Raw genomic sequence first — 20,715 nt, 5'->3', positions numbered from 1 at the left:
GGGTGCTGGGTTTTTTTCTTAGGGGGGACAGGAAATTTTTGAATGTCATGTAGTCCATTGCACCTAATTTTAGCCACAGAATGAATCATCTTCTGGAAACCTCTATCTCCTCCTTTGACTCCAGAGGGTGTGCAGAAGATTAGGATAGATTATGTGACTAATATTTCAAACACAAAATTTACATAAAATGACACAAACCCCTTATCTCTAGAAAGTTTCTTCAATAGATTGCCTCATTGTAGAGTCTAATTAGGAAATTTAATTTGGGTGATGTTGTAGAGGAAGAGTCCATATATGAATATTTATAGGAAGCTTTCCATAGTCAGAAAAATCTTTCAGCATGCTTTCAAATTGTAACAAACCTAATCATGTGCTTAAAATCAGAGGAATTTTTGTGTTTTCTTAAATCTTGGTATCCATAGGGGTGTTTTTCAGTGTTTCCTCAATAAAAGTTGGAGCTCCCAGAGACAAATCAGCAGTGCAGCACTGTGCTACACAGCATTACTCCAGCCCTTACTGCAATGTTTGAAAAAGAACTGACAAGATCCAGGGATCCTAAAGATTTTTGAACTTAGTTTTTTCTCAAAACTTCCTGTTATAAACCAGTTCCAATCCTGAACTGTCCATGTAACATTTTTTCAGCCTGACTTCACAAGAGAGAATTCATATTTATCTACCTCATAGAGAAAAGATATGTTTAGATTATTCAGATATTTTCCCTGTAGTTATGATTATTGTTCTGAATTATAACTTCCTGGGCATCTCTTTGATTTAATAGGGAAGAAAACTATTTCCAAATAAAGCATTGTGTATTTCACAGTGAAGTGTGTATATATATATATATATATATATATATATATATATAGGTATCTCAGTTGAGCTTGCTTGTAGCTCACTTCAAGAAAGGAATAATCTCTACTATATATATTCTCTTCGAGCATCTCACCTTTCCCTTGCAGTTAAATGCCTACCAAGTCTAACAGGAACACAACAACAATAAAAAGTAAATCTGCATGAGTGTTGCCAAAGTGACAGCTAAAATCTTCAGCCACACTTATATATGTCATTTAAATAAGGAAGTCCATGACATTGTACCCAGAGGGAAACATTTGGATTCCACATTAAATGAAAATAAAACTCGTTGTGCAATTTTGCTGCAAAAGCCTTAGTTGTGTGTCGCAGTGCCCAAGTCACTGTGAGCTTGAGCTGTTTCAGTTGGGCTTGTTGCCATCCCAGCATGTGCAGTTTGAGAATTTTTAGCATTGTTTTGTTTCCTGCAGCTGTATATTCTCCTGCTGAACATCAAAAATCTTGAACTGGTGCCAATCAGATGCAGCTGAATTGCTTTTACTGCAGTAAGAAAAATTATCAGCATGCAATTTATTATTAGAGTAGACCATTCCAAATTTGTCCTTCTATCACAGCAGACATCTATATCCATTTTTGTATAAAAAGCCACTCAGCACAAATAATAGAAACAGCATATTAGCTGGTTTTAAAACCATATCCTATTTTCAGCTGGAGAGGGGACCTGAAGGATAGCCATGTCCAGGGCCTTTAGTTGCACTTGGGGAGCTCTTTCTCTCTTGCACACTGTATAAAACCAATAAAACAGACTTCTTATCAGTGGCTTAGGAACCTCGCTTCAGTGAGATTAATATTTTATTATTTGAGAGAATTACCACCACCCATTTAGCAGGGGTAAGCAGAAAACAAAAAATTATTTCTTCTGTTGCTCTAAGTTTACCCCAGGGCTCCCTGGATCCTATACAAATAGTGTCTTAGGAGTTGTTTAAAATAAAATTTAAAATAAAACAAAACAAACAAAGCCAAACCAACACTACCAACATAAAAATATTGATGTGCATGCAGGATATGGTAACCACTTGCCACTTTGGGAATTATCCCCAAGAGCCTAAGGATTTGCAAGGGTTACAGTCAGGAATCAGAGGAGAACACACCCTGAGGAACCTCAGGAGGACTAAGGTCCATTCTAATCTCTTGTAAGCCCTCTCTTCCTTCCCATAGTGCCAAGTTATTTGTGGGATTCTAATGAACTCCATTAGGATTACTGACTGTATCTTCTAGTTATTTAACTAATTACTTAACAAAGGAAGCAACCTTAGTCAGTAAACACAAACAACCTCACAATAGTTAAAAAAGTTGCAGAATGAAAGAAAAAGATATTGAAGTTTAAGGGTCTTTTAAAATAAAAAAAACTCAAGTCACATTACTTAAGAGAAAAATGAAGCTCAAGCCTCCCTTGGGCTAATAATTTTGAGAAGTTATTTTTAACACAGTGATAGGAGCAGTGCTAAGAAACAAGGTCTTGGGGTCATCACACACATCCTTATGGAGCCCTAGTTTCATTCAATTTAACTGTGACTTTACCACATGCCAGCTTTGTGCTCAGATAGTGGGTTGAAACACAAACTTCACTGAAGTATATCTGAAGAGAAGGGAAGCACAAGATTTTTGCTCTTGCCCTGATAGAAGAAAGTAATCTTAAACTGATGCCTTTTTCTCTGAAGAGAATAATATATGCAAGCTAAAGGAGCAAATGCCTCAGTGTTATTATATTTAAGGAAATATCATCAGCTAATCTGTCTGTGTGTTTGGCTAAGTGTTGCTGCAAGGTTGGAAGCAGACTCAGGAAAGGATTTTAAGGATACACACTTATCCAACACCTTTTTTGGGTGTAACCCAGTTACTGCTTTGGCCAAAGTATTCACAGTACCAAGATCTCTACCTTGGATGTATCACCTCTGTGCCTGATACATCCAGGCTAGAAAAGGGTAGAGAAGAGGCTGAAGCCCTTGCTAAAGTAGGGGAGATCTAATGTCCCAGAGAGCTCAGGCTGAGACAAGTCCATCATGTTACAAAAGGACAGGCCAGATACTGTACTAGCAACTTTTGAGAGGATTTTTCACCTGCACTTAAATAGCCACAAAAGCAAAATTTAACACTGTAAGCTAGTACTTAAAATTTAGCACTAGCAGGCTCCACAATCGTCAGAACTCTTGATGTTCAATTTTCTGGCCATTTTGTAGTTATCACAGAATCACAGAGTATGGTGAGTTAGAAGGATCATCAAGACCAGCTCCCTGCCCTGCACAGCACCATTCCCAAGAGTCACACCACGTGTCCGAGAGCATTGTCTCAATGCTTCCTGAACTCTGTCAGACTGGTGCTGTGGCCACTTCCCTGGGGAGCCTATTCCAGTGCCCAGGCACCCTCTGGGTGAAGAACCTTTTTTTCTAATCCAACCTAAACCTCCCCTGACATAACTCTAGGCCATTCCCTCAGTCCTGTCCCCGGTCACTACGGAGTGATCAGTGCCTGCCCTTCCTCTTACCCTCACAGCAAGCTGTAACTGCAGTGAGGTCTCCTCTCAGTCTCCTCCTCTCCAGGCTGAACAGACCAAGTGTTCAGCTTCCCCTCAAGGCCCTTCACCATCTCTGCTGCCCTCCTTTGGATGCTGTCTAATATGCAGCAACTAAAAATCCCAACTTTGAAATTATGCTACAGTAACACAGCCCCATCTATGTAAGGAAGACTAAAGGTTTTCAGTCAAACTGGAAGTCCAGCTACACCAGTTCCCCCAGGAACTGACTTCCAGTGTTTAATTCTGCTTTGTGTGAGCAAGTCTCTCCTTTTGTTTTAAATTACAGATGATGCCCTTTATTTATCATTATGTTCTTTTGTTATGAGAAATCCATGTGCCAAAGCCTGCTCTGATTTCTTGAACTCAGCAAGAGCTGATAGTGTGATTCATCATCTGCACATCTACCCAGATGACATTACCATTGTTCCAAATATGCACTACCAAACTGCATGTCAGCATCCTGTGGACTGGTTTAGAGTATGAGCAGATGTGCTTTCCAGTGATGTTGGAAATTAGGATGGAGGGGAGGCAGTGGCTCTAAGACATTCTGTCTGATCTTTGGGCATGATGACTCTTTAGAGTTACAGAGACTCTGCACTGCTGTCCACTGAACTCTTTACCTTACACGTCTTCCCTCCATGGTGTCATTAAATGAACCACAGGTCATGGAAAGTCAAGCACCAGGCTACAAGGAAGATGTAGAGCTTCCTTATATTTCCATTTCACAGAGAGTGGCACATTTTGGGAAGTATTTGCACTGTAGTGACTGGAGGTTCCCCTGAGTACAGACACAAGTGGAAAAGAGTTTGGCACAAATAAACTAACAGATTAAGTGGGGACCTTGAATACAAATAGGCATGCTACATCCTTTAACTGTAAATAATTGTGCAATAAGGTAAAGCAGGGATTATACATGTTCCAGGGGTAAGAAAATATTCAAGCAGAAGGTTCAAGCAGAAGTCAGAGGAGTGGTAAAAATAAAGACAAATGCCTGGGATGCAAAGTAGGAATGAGAGTGGATCTCTTATCTCCAGGGTAAACTCTTCTCTTTTGGCCTTGTATGAGGGTCAAGAACCTGTTCAGTGTTATGAAAGCAGAGAGAAAATTCCTTCTCTGTGTTCCAAGGATTTCACAATCTTGTTGCACTTAAAGTCACAAGCTGCATAGTCACCACATAAAACATGGGTTATACCAGCATCACAGTCCATCCTGAGTAATAAATCTATATTGATCCCTTAACATCACAAAGGTTTCATTCTCTATGACTTTACACCAGACCCGAAATGGTCCACACACTCTATAGCAAATATTCCTTGCCCTTTCAGCAAGGGAAACAGAAAGGAAACAAGCCAAGGCAGAGAACCCGCCACACAAGGTAACAAATACATAAATTATTATTCCTTTCAGAGATGGATAGGAAGATAATCAGTAGAAAATAGCATTTTATGGGATGTCCAGAGCCCAATGCTTTCCTATCCCTCCTTCAGGATTCATCTTAGCAGTTAAATCTCTGCTTGTGCTTGACCTGCAAAAAGTTTTCAAAATTTGGGTTTCCACCCAACCTCACACAGCTCACCAGCTTGGCATGTTTAAGACGGCCTGAAGTATGTAGCCAGCAAAGGAGAGTAGAAAGCCAACACCACCTCTCCTGCCAGCTGGCCAGGTGACCATGGCAAGCAGCCCAGCTGGACACTGAGCCACTGGCTCTTCTGAATGTGCCCACCAGGGCTGTCACAAGGCCCCTCTTGAGCTCACAGCCAGGCACAACTGCTGCTACATCCTCTCCTCAAATGTCCAGGTGATGCATCTAAACACCTTTTCTGAAGCCTGCAGGCTATGCAGGGTGGGCAATGAAGGACATTATTGATAGCTTTCCACTCAGTCTCTTTCAGTCTTGCCATTGCCTTTACAGATTACAGATTTTGCATTATGTTTTGCATTATGTTATATTTTGAAAATCCATCCGAGAGAGAGATTTCTAGTGTGATGTCCTGTTGTTGTAAAGCATAACTTCCTGAAGAGAGCCTCTTTCCTTTGTTTTATTTATTTATTTTCCTCCGAGTGCAGCCTAAACCCTCCCTTCCTGTTGGGAACAACAGCTGCAGCATGCGACATCAGCTTGCCAAGCCTGAATGACTGTGAAATATCATTTATCTTGGAGCAAGATAGCATCAAAGAGAACTATGTGGGCCTGACCATGCATTCATTACATAGCTGTGCTTAGGAGGAGTAGGATAAATTGCAGTATCGGAGCCAAAAGAGGTTCCACTTCTGAGCTAACACTCTTGGACCTGAAAATGCTGTCACATCTGAAAGCACTACTGAGGAAACAAAAGGGAATTTTCATTTCTTTACTCAGAAAAAGACTCTTTCAAATGCTGGAGATGCAAAAGTATTCACCAGGGCAGAAAAGTAATACTTCTTCTGTAGGTTAGTGGGAGCAAAATGGCCTCAAGGCCCAGTAATTGGCTGATGAAAACCACAGCTGACACACACATTACCTAACATACCCATGCCTGTGTTATCCCACAGACCTGGTGAATCCTGTATGAATGCCAAAATCCTTACATAAAAATTACTTTCATATACCTTTGTGTTATCTTCTCCCTTTAACCCTTTTGGGGAGCTTTAGTTTTTTTTGCCAGAAGCAACTGCTATTTAAAGATTAGCAAAGGGTTCAGTCAGATTGAAAATTCATGATTAATCACACATTTTCCCCACCAGCACTCCACTCCCATCTTTTGCTCTGGGTTCCTTTGGTGCCTCCTGTACCTCATGATCAGCTGGCTGAGAGCACTGAGATGCTTTTTGTTTAGTGCCCAGTCCTCCGGAAGCATCCTGGGCTACATGGTGCTTCCCTTGTCAACATCACATATTTCCTATTAATGATGAGTGGAAAAGGTCAGGCAGGTCTCTTTAATGACCTGTTTGAGAGCAAACAGCCTTGGGAAACAGCTCTCTGATCTCTAGGAACCCCAGTCTATTCAATAAGCAAAGAAAGTCTCAAAAAAAGTGAACATAGCAACACATTAAAGAGGACTTTCCCATGTAAGTTTGGATCTGCCAGAATTTTGGTACACAAATTTGGGTATAACTCTTGCAGTGATTTTGGTGGTGGGCAGAGTAGCATTAGTAAGAACACAGACAGATGCAGGAAGTGTTGCACAGATGGTGAGGGCTTAAGCACCAGGAACTAACCGTGCATGCCATTTTGAGTAGTTTGCCACAAAGTTCCTAAGATGGTCCAGACCACTGGCTCTGACATAATAAAGCCATCACTGTCACCATCCTTCATATCATCTGCAGCAGCTAAGGAACCTGTTCTCAACAGAAGTTCTGAAAGTTCTTAGGGATCATAGAATCATAGAATCATACAATGGTGTGGATTAGATCATCTAGTTACAGCCCTCCTGACATCTTACCCTAGACCAGGCTGCTAAAAGGCCACCCAACTTGTCCTTGATAATGATGATGAAAGATTTAAATGAAGATAAAAAATTTTGCTTAACAACAATTCTCATGCCTCAAAAAAGAAAGCCCTAATTATACCTGTGCACATTGTATTTTTTACATGGAAGAAGCAGTAATCAAAAACATGCCCATCTGGATTTTCATAGAAAAACTATCAGGAGTAAATGAATGTCACGCTATGGAGCTGAAGCCAGTGCAGTAACGCCAGGAGTTTTTCCTGTTATTTCCCTGTCTTTGTTTTGTGCCTTGCTTTGGTCTATCACTAAATGTTCCAGAGCTCTCTGCCACAAGCCCAGAGTGTGGAAATGCTGACTGAAGTAGTTTACTGCATCCATGTTCACAAACAAGCTGTTAGCTGCCATTGGCATGTAAATAAGTCACTGTTCTTTCCATCCTATAGCTGTTAAATAAATAATGTGAGCCAAGTTCATGGCACTGACTTCTTGTAGGAGGTCACTGAGATGATTTCACAGAAATATCCTGTGACAATTTTGCAAAACAGGATGGTCCCAGCCTGAATTTCATTACTCTGTTTTTTTCCACTTCCATGCCTATGGTTACTGTGTTTCTGCTGTCGCAGGCAGGCTGTTAATTCATCCTGACTCCATAACAGACACCAGGAAAATGGAAATTTTGTCCACTCTTCTTAGTGTTTAAGGCATATGCATCTTTTATTCTGGTATAACCCAGAAGTCCTAGTCCATGTCAGCTACATACAGGCTGTGTATGCACACACGCTGTACATGCCACTGACTGCAGCACAGCGTGCAGACAGCCAAACAGATAGCTTTAAATGGCAGCTATATAAACAAGGCAGCTGGCATCCTAGTCCAGGCTGAAAAACTTGTAGTGGAGTATGCAAATTAACCTCTGCAGCCCCATAAATACATCTTATTTATAAATAACACCTGCCTGTACATTAAAATAAAAATACCAAGATTAGGGAGAAACTGGGTGTCTCATCTTGATTCTGCCAATGGCAAACTGGGGCAGTGATTAAATGCTTTGCCAGAGGTGCCATAGGCACCCTGTGTCAGAGCCACGACTAGAGTTATTTGTGCCTCAGCCTGTGCTGTAGGCACAGGTTCCTCCTTGTTTTGAGCACAGTATATTTATGGTATATGCTGATGTAACTACTTTGACTCAGTAAAAGTCATCCTTAATTTTCACCTGTTAAAAGGACAGAATCAGTCAGACTGTGAGCATTAAGGGAATGATGAGCAATGAAAATTGAAATTCCTACTTTCAGTCTTACCCATTAATGGTAGACATTTTAGGAAAGGGAGTCAGCAGCAAGTTTTGAACTTAAAAGAAATAACATCAACGGCAGTGGATAAGGGTTTGGGAAGTGGATTTAATAGGTGCGCCTAGATTTGGCTAAGAATGAAAAGAGCATTTTTTTTTTTCCACTGGTTGCTGGCTAATAAAAGCAAAGGGGTGGAATACATCCAACTTGCAAAACTTGAATACAGTTACTGCTATCTGCAAATGGGTGCCCCTCCCCGCTCATGTGAGCTACACAGGCAAAAGAGAATGACACATGTGCTGTTTCCTTTTCCAGTTGTAAAGGGGTCAGGAGCCAGGCAAGGAGAGCCCGAACAAGAAGAGTATTTTCCTGGGTTCTTCCAGCTGTTCTGTTCAATCCCGCCGTCAGTTCTGAGCAGGGAAGAGAGACTGTCAACACAAATAAGGCATTTTTCAAAGGCGTAAATTATGAGTTCCCAAAACAATGCGACATCTCAACCACGTGAGTACCCTTACCCCCCTCCCCCCTTACCATAAGAGTGGATTTATCAGTCTGTCGCTTAAGGAAAAGATTGTCTAATGCATTTCGTATGGGGAAAAAGGAAAAAAAGAAGGAATGCCTGAGACTAATCCTGAAAGAAAAAGTTTGTGAAGAAGCTGTTTTCTTTCTTAATTCTTTGTGTTTGTGTGTGCGAGAGAAGAACTGAAACAGGCTCTGCAAACTCTGGCTCCTGAACAGGACCAAGCAAAGTTAGTAAGGTTTCTGCCTAAACCCCAGCTTAGAAAAGTTCCATTTGAATGTTTTCCCTGCCCCCACCTTCAGGAATGAAGTTATATAGAGCATTTTGAAAGCGTACTGACGCTTTTCTAAGATAGTTATGGTGCTGCCCAACTTGTGTTTAGAGTCTCAAGCTGTCTGTGTGTAACATGAGACTCAAGCCACAAACTGACAGTCTATATTTAAAGCCACAATGTGTTTCTGCTCCTGGAAATTTAGAAACATAGGCTTGAGGACAAACAAATTGGTTTTTCAGCAAGAGAGGGTACAGGAGGGCAAGTCCTCTATTTGTGTAACTGCATATTTCAGAATATTTTAAGAGACAATTTGGCTCAAACAGTCAAGTGAGCGCAGAGGCTCAGCTGCAGTATGGTAGTGTTCATTTTGGGACAGTATTGAAAAGAAAGGTGAAGGAAAGGGGGTGGATTATGATTTGATAAGCTGCAAAAAACTTTTGAGTTTGTGGTGCTGCAATATATCTTTCTTTTATTTTTCTTAGGGCTTTAGTGTAATCTTTCTTGTTTTAAATTAAGGAAGCACGTTTGTTCTATTTTTAATAAATAAACTGCCAATAGCAGAATTGTTTATCATATCATGGTATCAGTAATGAATGCAGAAAGTACAGAGAGCACTGCTGGGAGCAGCCTGCAATTCAGGGTTTGATCCAGATACTGCTGTAAGGATATTTGTTCTGTATGGCTGTGGACACTGACAATGTTTCCCAAGCTATGAATGAGGCAGGCTTATCCAGCAGAAAAGACACAGCAAGCAGAATCTCTGGAATCCAAACCAGCAATTTCTAGTAATCCTTTAGTCCTTTTTGCAGATTCTAACCAACAAGAAAGATTAGATATTACCTTTATATTTTATTCTACTTCATTCTTCGGTTTCAAATACTATAGCTTGTTTTCTATTGCAGCTTGTTTTCTGCTATACCCAGGAAGGATACAGGCAGGCTATTTCAGCATTCTGAGAGTTTAGGATTGGCAAAGCTTGTGTAAATTACTGCTATTGGTGCTCTCCAACCATGTCCAGGAGGGTGGTCATGACTCACTGAGGTTCTTTTCATGTATTGTGAAATATAAACAAGGGTCCAGACCCAGTCCTGTATATTTAGTGACAAGCTTGGCCAAGGGACACATCCAGGACCAGCTCTACAGTCCTGAAAACATTGCAAACAACTTCTCCGGCAGACCCAGGTTGTCACACCCCACAGAAAGCCCTAGAGGGAAACCGGATGAGGAGTTAGTGCCCCATGGGGCCTTTGGTCTGCTCACAATGAAAAAGGACAGATGAATCAGGTTCTCCTGGGTTTTTTTCCAAAACGTGGACAGGAATTCTCAGCTTGAACTATTTTATGATCATATGTTTCTCTCCATGAAAATAAATTGCTTACAATCCAGCTAGAAGTATTATGGCTGAAAAACAGTCACAGTATATTGTATTTGGATTTTGTTTTGGTTTGTTTTGTTTTTTATTTAGATGGATCAAATTTATAGATTAGAAACAAAAGTTATAGGGACGTCCAATAATACCATATTTCTGTATAATGCAAGTTTGGTGCATTGATAATGGCTGAGGTTTTGAGCGAAGGTCTTTGGGAAAAGGGTGCTATTTCCTAGTAAAATTCCTGCTATTTTTGCAAGAAACGATTGAAAGTTCAGTGTATTGACAGGCGCTGCGCAGCATGGACAGCAGATGTTTGCCAGAGAGGCAGAATAACTGGGAAAACAAATTTGCTTCAGAGCCACAGTGAAAATCTTTGAGATGGGTGTGAAAATGCATAAAAAAATCATCAAAAGCTTTTGACTATACTGAACATATTAATTCTTTTCTGGATACCTGCAGGTGAGACCACAGAGCAGCTGCCAACTGATGTAAATTGAACAGTGTTAAGTTACCTAATTGCTCATGTACTTTGCTTATCTCCTTGTATTCGCCCACGGCTGATAAGAAATTTTTATTCATTCTATAAATGCAGTATGATCCTGTCAATCCAGGGCAGGGTACATGTATGTTTCAGATTTTAAGTATTCAGTTCTGTGAGTGCTATAAATGTATTCTGCCTCTCTATGGGGATGCTCCACTATCCACCTTGGGCACTTCCCATGCCCAGCTCAGATATCCACCAGGTGTCTGAGTGGGCTCTCTACACATAACAGAGGTGAGGGAGACAGTAACTCTGTGATGCATTTTCTTCCTGCTCAGATGTATAAGCAGTAGCTGCCTGACTTAACAATGAAACCTGAGGAACTCCACAGGTTTGGCAATCTCAGTTCAGCTGGCAGCTTTTGCCCTCTTCCTTTTAGACTGCAGTGACCCTATTTTGAGGCAGTGGGACAGCTCAAATGAGGTGAAGGATTAGGACAATAAACGTCACCAAGTCAATGGTTCAGCCTGGTGAGGCAGTGATCCGTGCAGACATCTTTATGGGTCAAAGGTGTTCACCCCTTTGGAGAAGGTGCCGTGCAATTTACAGGATTTCGTCTGTACCAGGCGGGCTGGGAATGTTTATCTGGGGTCTCCTCTACTCCAAATGCCAGCTGTCAAAGGAGTTATTGGGAAAAGAGAGCAGTTTGTGAAGGCCTCTCTTCCTCATCAGCCATCAATAGATAAGGTCCTCTTCCTGGGGGGATAAGGGAGCAGTGTGATGTGTGCAACACAGAAGAATTGGCCCAAAAGGAAACCAAGAAGCAAGGCTGGTCCTCAGGCCATGCCCCAGCTGCAGGGGGAGGAAGAGGCTGAGGAAGAGGGTGAAGCAAAGTCAGCTTTCTCAAGCTGTATGAGCTCTCCCTGCACTGCCAGCTGTCCTCCAGCAGTAGCCCAGGCACTGCCCTGCTTAGGGGAGCAGAGTCTGGTGCTGACTCTGTTTTACAAGCAGGAGGTCATAGCTCCCGCAGCCCAGGCTTCTCCCCCTGCCCCAATGACAGAACTTCTGCCAAAATGAGTCTCGTATATGTGGGCTGTCCCTCCGAGAGGCTGAGACCTGGCAAAGGTGGCCTCAGATAAAGGCAGAGCTACTTCTGGTTGTGAATGGAGAGTGTGGTTCTGAGAACAGCTTTGCCACATCTTTAACTCAATGAGATATATTTTGGGGCTGCAAACTGGTTCTTTTGTGTGTTCCTGGACCTATACTACTTGCCTTTCACACAGGGCTTGTGAAAAGCCTTGAATGAACTCTTTAGGTTTTTAATTGTGTAATTCACACCTTGGCAATGTATGTGATTTCATTGCCCTTAATCAACAGAAGTGCTTGCCTGTGACAGTAAGTGATAAACAAAAACAGAGGCTATTGATTATGAAAATATGGTCTTCACCAGTAAACCTGTGAGCATTTATACACAAGGAAACCTACGGATTATAATAACCTCTCATTTTTAGCACAGAAATCTCAAAACATATCCTACAAGCATTTATGTAAATTGAATATCTCTGCTTGTATGTTTGTTTCCCACCACTGTGCATATGAATTGGAAAATTTGGCTTTATACCTCAGGGCTCTCCTGACACCCTCATTGTCTGACATATTTATGTGAAAGTCTGGGAATTGAAAGGCTCAGAATGCACCTGAAATTTCGGTAATTAACAGCAGAAATGTTGGCAAACCGCTGAGCTGGAGAGAATAGGGAGGTTGTCGACCCAAATAGGAGTCTGCTGTTTTAAAATACACAATTTTCAACATTGCTGGGTATCATTAAAAAAAAAAAAAATTGCACAGTAGATGTTAAAGATTCAGGTTATGGCTAGTTGTGTGCTTAAGCCTGTTAATATTACAGAATTATGCAGTGTCTGCATCTCATTGCTGATGCTGCTGCACCTTTCTTTCTAGGCTCTTGTGTAATATACCCTGTATCCATTGCTGTTCAAATGACTGAGTCCAATCAGCAAAGTCTTTTGTAAAACAGGCTTTCAGGACTGCATTCTCTAATGAAAGTCTGTTTGTGTGTGTGCTTTGTGCAGTGCCTGTCTCTATTGTTGGGGAGGGATTAGTATTCCTATAGTGTAGAGAAATTCAAGCCAACAGAGGGGTCTGATTGTGCTAGGTGCTGTACAGTCACCTCTTCTTCAAAAGGCTGGTAAAGAGGAGAGATTACAGGTGGGAGAGAAATGACTGCTCTCCATAGACACTGCTGGTGAGGCAGCTTTTAGCTGGCAAAAGCTGTGGAGGTAGGAGTTGGTTTGATTCCAGTGGATTCACTGGGGCAACAACTTTTTGCTTCCCAATCCCTAATTTTGTAATGAACGCTCAGGGAAAAAACACAGCTCAGAAATTATTTAGCAACTGACCTGCTTGTTTCCCACAGAAAGATCAGAAAACTTTTGAAAATGGTGCTTGGCATAAGTAGGAACTTAGTTTGCAGTTTTTTGCTTCACATACAAGTTGTGATAAAATGCCACAGATGCCACAATGCCAAGAATACAGGAGCACCTTAGGAGGGCAAGTATTTGGGCAGCAGACAATTGTGTTTTATGAAATTTTCTAATTCAGATGAATTTGACAGCATTACTCCAGTAATGAGTAAATGAAAAATTCAACAACTGCTAAGCATTCTGAAAAACTACTTGGAGAATGGAGAGAAGTGTCACGTGGAGAAATCAGGCTTTGTTCGCCAACAACTTATGAACGGGAATGGAGGAAAGGCCTCTCTTCTCTGCATAATTTATTTGTAAGTGATAATCAACTGCATCAAGTACCAACACTGAAATGCTATAACAGACATGCAGCTCATAATTTGAGGCTGAAATAAGACCTGGACTCCCCTGTTTCTCAAAGAGTCAACACAATCTAATTCACACCAGATTCCTATCTCTGCTATGTTGGCATGGAAATCAAATGCACTGCCTGTGCTATACTGCTCCCTTATTGCAGATGCACCTTGCACGTGTAATTTCACCAGTGAGACAGCTGGCTAAGTGATTTTCCTCTTAATTAATCATCTCATATGCAAAGGAGGCCAGTTTCTCGTATCTTCTTCTCTTCTGACATATGTTTCACCACAGGGTTCTTCCTGATGAAGCAGAAAACTTCACTTAAAATCTCAATGGGTTAAACATGTTCTGCTGCATTGGAGTTTTAAAGTGCTTCTTTCCTTTCCTCTGCCTCTCTTTTCCATCTTAAGAGGGAAAAACAAATTCAGTTACTTCATGAGGGTCTCTACCTCTTTTTTCTCCAGATAAGCCCTGAAACAGAGTTAAGCTTTTTATCAGTAAATTGCAGGGGGGCTTTGAACACACCCTGAGACAGTTCTTTGTTATTGTGAGTGATAAATGCCTATTTTGCTGGGGACTACATGTTTAAAATATCTAGTTTCATGAAGCAGTCCAAACATATAGGACATGTGTGACAAGGTCACAGCCATGCAGAATCAGAGATCAAATCCTTACGTAAGTGTAGGTGTTTAGAGTTGCAAGCAGAGACTTTTTTAGTAATATCAAACCTAGAAAACAGGTTTGAATTCTGCCTATACACACATATATACCCACTCAGAGTGTATGTATATACAATATACCCTACATCTGTATGGATATGCATACAGAGACATATGTATTTATACCCCACCCTTTCCACTACTTATATGGCTTTATTTGTTCAGGTTTATACTTCTCTTCCAGATCATCTGTGCTGGGAGAATTTGGTAGTTGCATCTTTAGGACAGTTTTCTAGAAACCTTGATCATATTAGTATATTCTTACTGAAATCAAAGTTATTCTTTAAAAAAACTACCTTCCTTTGGGAAAGAAATGTTTATTCAAGAATCAATTCAATCATATTACATAATTCTGTGTCCCCCTCAGACAGTTGAGAAGATTAATTTATACTGGAAGAGATTTTACAAAACTGTTATTCCAGTTTAAGTTTTTTTTGGTAGGCAAACTTCTCTGTTGTTTGTCTCATTTTCTTTGAAAAATGCTCTTACTAAGACAAAAGCAAGGTTCTTCTTGTATGTTAACTGGATGTTTCAAAAATTTCAGTCACTCAAGAAGGGATGAAAAAGCAGGTCCTCATGGCTGACTTTAGATAAACCAAGTAATCCTTAGGTGAGACAAAGAAACCACAAATCACTTAAATAAAGTTGATTAAAGAGTTTGATGTATGAATGAGTAGAGGAGAAAAAAAATATTTCTTGTGCATTGTGAAAAGTTACCGTAAAAATGTAGTCATCCAAGAGTTGAGCAGATGTGTACATTTTCAAAACTTCTGATGTTTAAAGTTACATACTGGATTTTTATACTTTCTTTCTATCTCCCAGAATATATTGTTGAATTCTGCTTTCAAGATTTTCTTAGCATTTACTAGGGCTAGAAGTTTTCCAATTTATTATGAAACAGTCTAATCTTTTATTTCCTGAAACTTTATAACCAGCAATCATGAGCTAGCTGAGGTTCTTCCATCGATGGTTCATGCGAGTGTAATGAGCACAGTCCCAGTCCCATCCAACAAAGAAAGCAGGAAATTAAAACCTTGATGCATCTATGGTTTGTCTCACACCTGCTCTCTCATGTTGTCTAGTTCAAATATCCTCCTGCCTGTCCATCCCTTTCTTAGCCCACAAGGAAATGGTTGTATCTAAATTTCCAATACACACACAGGTCCCAGCTGTTAAACGCCATTTCCCCCCTTCTCTCAAGGACCTTCCACAGTGCTGCCAGTGGGAAGGAAGAAAAGAACAGGACAGGAAGACATAGATCTTTACCTGTCACCATCTGGGCTGAGGCTTTGTTTCCTTTGGGAGATGCCCTCTCTTCCACTCTTCCTCTTCTCTATTGATTTCTCTTTGCTCTCTCATCTTCACAGCTTACTGTGAAACAAAACCTCCCCTCTCCAGTTCTTTCCTGTCATCACATAGAAACTTTTATTTACAACTGGGACCTGCTTTTTACATTCTGAATCGTATGATTGGGAGAGATGCTTATTGTCTGTCTCTCTTGAATTTCCATAATTACATCAATGGCCTTTGATTTTGGACTCTTGCATAAAAATCCACTTTTCCCCACACTGAACTCATAGGGACTCTTCTTTAGTTTAAAGAAGCTATGCTACCAGTTAGTAATGGCAATTAAGCCCTCTGTGGAAAGAGGGACTATACACAGAATCAGGCTGTATCATTCTCTACAGAAAACTCTGCATAAAGTGTTGAGTACACCAGGAAACAAATCTGCAGTTGGGAACCAAGCTCCAGCTTCCCCTTTGTTTTGGGGAAAAAGGGCTTTTCACTCTTTTGCAAAACCACTCAGTGTGCTCTGAACTCTCTGCCAGCTTTCCTGTTACTTGACCTATCCCTGTTCCAGTCATGAAGAAGAGTGGAGTGAAAAACTTCTGCTAACATCACCAAAGCCAAGAAGAACACCATCAGGTCAGAAGGCCAGGTTGTCTGGGACTTTGAGCAATATGATCTAGTGGAAGATGTTGCTGACCATGGGGGTGTGATTGGAAACAGATGGTCTTTAAGGTCCCCTCCAACTCAAACCATTCCATGATTAAATGATTCAAAGGGTGCTTGGTAGGTCATTATTGTGAAGGCTGTGTCCACCTAATGTGAAGAAAATTCTTTTGAAACCCTGCTGATTGCCTTTAGCACTTTACCATCTTCCACTAAAAGCTGTCCACTCAAGCAGTAGGTAGTGACTGGACCCATGAACATCCTTGAAAAAGTGAAAAATACACTTCTATCCTACCTTTTCTATAACTGAATGGATCTTGCTCCTCAAAACAGCTCTACCCAAGTTAACCATCCCACACCCTGACCCAAGAACCCAGATCTGATTTGTAGTTGCTGTACAGGGGACAATTTGAAATTGCTACAAATCCAAGTCATTACCACAAGGGCAGTGGCATGTGGTGACTTGACACGGTGAGAGATAGAAAAGATTGTGTTGTACAGCCCCCAAAAGAAGCTGTTTTTTTCATACCCTTGATTATCTGAGTCTTTCCTCTGTTTCCAGCTCTCCAATTGTCTCCTTCCTATTCATGATGAATAGCGAGATTTCCACACATATCCTTCCCATTTCCTCTTGACAAAATACAGTCTTCTTCATTGCAAAAGTGTATCCTTTTTACTTTGTTTAGTCTGTAAATTTCACAGGGCAGAATGATCTCTCTCTCCATCTCCTTTCTAAACAAAAATCACCAAATAATTATTTGACACTTTGGTGCTCATGTGGCACTGACCACATCTGTCTTCCCGAGTTACCTCATCAACTTGCTGATTCTGGATAGATATTTCAGCCTCCTGAAGCATGAAGATAAAATGCAAAAAACAACCTTAACTATTGCACCAACTGGTAATGCATATCAAGCTGGAAGGACTTTAGGGGTTTCTCCTTGAAAATATTCTTCCCCTAAACACATTTATTTGTATTCTCTGAGATAGTCTCTAGACTGTAGAGATCAAAGAGAGCTGGAAATCCAGCAGGGTTTTTAAGTGCATTAAAGGTACTGTGTTTCAAAGCCACATGCCTGAACATTTAAACACCATGGAAGAAATGAAGTAGCAGGTGGTAATACATGTAAACATGATTGTTCTAATCTCAATACTTTTCAATTTGTCAAAGCCTGACTGTGTGACAAAGAGCCAAATTAAAGGATGTTGTGTGTGCATGCAGACACACATGAGAGCATAAACCCAAGGACACCAGCCAGCTTTGGGTTTTCCCTTCAGCCACATTTCTGATCCTGTAAGTCATTTACAGTAACAAGGATGTGTATTTAGCAGACTTATGTGGAACCTGGCAAATCTAAGCATGGAGTGCTTCTTGGGAGATTTGAATACAGAAGTGTAATTCCCTGCTGCACTTCTTTTTTTTTGCCAAGGGAAAGAATATAAAATGCCATCCACCACAGAACAGTGGAATATTGTAAATGTCTCCATATTGTGAATATATATAGACACAGTCTATAATGTTCCTCACTTAGCAACTGAGACTTTATAGAAATATTTTCAGGTGCTTTCACAGAGTCAAAGTGAGACAAAATGAGAATATTTTTCTTTTTACTACTCCTAAAGAAATGATAAAATATTAACAAGTGGTGTCTACCATAAGTTTTGGTGCATGTTTTCTGTACAGCTCTAGGTGTAAGTAGAAAACTTCATCACCTGAGATCACCTGAGGTCCTGGCCTGTAAACAGTCAACTATTTCTGTGTCCTTTCTGTTTTGGCAGAGTTTCTCAGGAAATGCCTTACTTATTGCAAGCTGCCATTGCAGTGCTGAAATCAGTGTTGTTGAGATATTTGTACCCTGGAACTTGAGATTATTCATATTGATTTTATTGGATTTTGTATCGGAATTTTCTGATTTCAGATCTTAAGTTTTTAAGGCATGCTTCAAATGCCTTGATTTAGTTCACAGCACCCTCATCTACTATCACCACAGATTTTAATGAAGGCAAAATGATTTATCAGTGGTAACTAGAACTCTTGTAGGAAACACTGTTGAAGACTGAGGGTAGTGGTGAGCAAATAAACTGATCCTGTATTCTCCCAAAGAAAACTTCCTGTTGATTCAAGGCTCTTGCACATTAAGAAAAGATGTCTGTCGTTCCTGAGCTCATTCCCCCTGTGGATTAATGATCCATAAGGAACTCTTTGTACCAAGGAGGAGTAAATCACCCCTCCTGCTTTTGGCAGGCAGGAATATAACTGGGGAGATAAATGCTTTTACATTTCTCTGAATTTTGCTGTTGCTCCTGGGTAAAAAATTCCCCTTCTGGAATCCATTAAAATCTGTGAATCCCAGACAAAGACTCTTCCTCCTCCTCCCACATTCTGTGAGAGATGCTTAATCTCTGCATCCTGGGGACATAACCATTTGTGAGGTGGAAACAGAGCATGAGCTGAGCCCTTCTGCTCTCAAGGTACCTCCCCTGGCTTCCTTTGCTTGCAATGAATGAAACCTTTCATTTTGACAGCCTCTGACTTCTGTCAGAAGGTTCATGACTGACTGGAGCAAGAATGGGCTGCCAGAGAGGTATGCAACTCTTTAAAACGTGGCATTGCTAAATAAATAGACATCAGCTTTAAACACAGAGGAGAAAGTGAGATGAGGTACAGCTGCATGACACTTTTTTTAAGAACAAAATGCAACCTGGACTTTTCCTCCCAATTTCTCTCCATGAATTGCATTTCCTTTAAGGAAAAGGTCATGCTTTCTTTCCCAGGCTGCTACGAGCCTTCCCCAGACAGGAAGCATATCCTGTGTCCTGTTTTCTCCAGAGTCCAGTAGCAGAGCAGGCATCAGTGTCCACACTGCTGTTCCCATCGTGCTGTTTTTAAGTGACCTGAGTACCAGATCTCTGGGTGAATCTTCCCCCTTCTCAATTGTGTTGCCAGGGCCTTGCAGAGCTGTCAGCTGCTGAAGATGACCAGAGGTGAAAACATAACCTCCTCCCTTTGGAGGTCTGGATGGCTATTTTTGTCAGATTTTGTCCCATTGTCATGGGGGGGAGATGTGGGAGGAGGAAAAGCACAAGTTCTATAATTGAAGATTGTGTCTGTGATTTATTGTAGAAGAGAGGAGTATATTTTCCTCACTGAACGAGAAAAAGATACTTGGAAACTGTAACAAGTAGCAAATGCCATTTTCCATCCAAGTGATTTCCTTCACACCTCATCCCTGAGAAGAAGCTGGAGATCAGCCCTCCCCAGTCAAGCCCTGCTGCCCGCAGCATGGAGCAAGGTCCAGGACTTGTGGGTGGCTGAGGGAAGTTCACCAGGGAAATATGGATAAATGTGGGTATTCAGCTTTGCAATTGATTTTGTTTCCCACTACTTGGAGCTTTAGGCCACCAGCTTGCTGTCTGTGGACATGAGCATCCATATCCCTTAGCGGATAATTTCCTCCCACTCCCCCCTCCACTGAAAATATCCTTGGTGAGAGGAGATACAGCAAGAAATGCAAACGCCATCCCTTAATAGACACAAAGCCATGGCATGTCAGCTGTGGCTGAGGGCCATATGTATCTTCAGACTCCCAGGGCCACATGCATCTCTCTTTTCCACTCCCCAACCTTGCTGGGATATTTCCAATCCATCTTCTAGCTAATGGGATTTGGTACCAATTTTCCCTGTCCTTTGTTTCACTGCCATTGCACGATGAAGTGATGTTGTAGCATTACCAGAGCTGCCTGTGTGTCTCCCTTAGCCTTCACCAGCTGTTAGGCTACACCAGCATTAAGGAAAAGAGACTTCCTTAACCAGTGACAATGCCACCTCTTCCCATCTGCTACAGAATCCATGACAAGTGATGGCCAATGTGGGTTTGATCCTGATCGTGCTGGGTTTTCTTGACTAACCAGGACTTAAAAGCTATTTCATCTCTGCCCATGGAAGTGCTGTACTGAGCATGGAGCTGATGGGCTGTCTTACCCACTAGAGCCAGTAGCAGATGCTTAATGGAGAGTTAAAGCACAGACCAACCACCAAGGGATCTGAGGAATGGGAAAGTTTTGAGCCAGAATCAGTAATTCAGTGTTTAAATGGTTGCCTTGGGGTATAAAAGCTTTTGCATTTACCAGAGTTTCTCATATGAAATGCTTAAAGCTCCTGCTCACATCCAGACTCAGTGCTTGGCAGGACTGAGCCTTGTCTGATGCTCTTCTTGAACGAGGTATTTTAACTGGTAGTTGAAAGAATTCAACCTTTGAAGCCCAGCATTACTGAATGCACAGCTGGTGGCAGGGAGCAGGGAACTGCTCTGTCCAGTTCTCCCAGGTAACTCCAGTGCCTCCAGGACTGTGTGACCATGACTTTATCATTTTGTCCCCTCTATCTGTACAGCAGCTGCCCACCTCAGCAATGATAAAGGTTTTTATCTGAAGCCAGCTGTGCAACCCAGCAC

At 41.3% G+C, this 20,715-nt stretch overlaps 1 protein-coding gene across 1 annotated transcript in view; it reads left to right on the top strand.

The window, feature by feature from the left end:
- The first annotated feature begins 8,451 nt into the window (after nucleotides 1-8,451).
- GYPC (glycophorin C (Gerbich blood group)) overlaps nucleotides 8,452-20,715 on the top strand; it is a 28,554-nt gene continuing 16,290 nt past the window's right edge. The window contains exon 1 of the mRNA XM_062498743.1: nucleotides 8,452-8,603. Coding sequence (XP_062354727.1) covers nucleotides 8,570-8,603 — 34 coding nt within the window. The 5' untranslated portion in view covers nucleotides 8,452-8,569. The remainder of the gene's footprint in view (nucleotides 8,604-20,715) is intronic.

The sequence above is a fragment of the Cinclus cinclus genome, chromosome 9 (genome assembly GCF_963662255.1).
Source record: "Cinclus cinclus chromosome 9, bCinCin1.1, whole genome shotgun sequence".
Lineage (NCBI taxonomy): Eukaryota > Metazoa > Chordata > Aves > Passeriformes > Cinclidae > Cinclus > Cinclus cinclus.
Note: the sequence above shows the minus strand (reverse complement) of the source record. Positions and strands in the feature narration are given on the sequence as shown.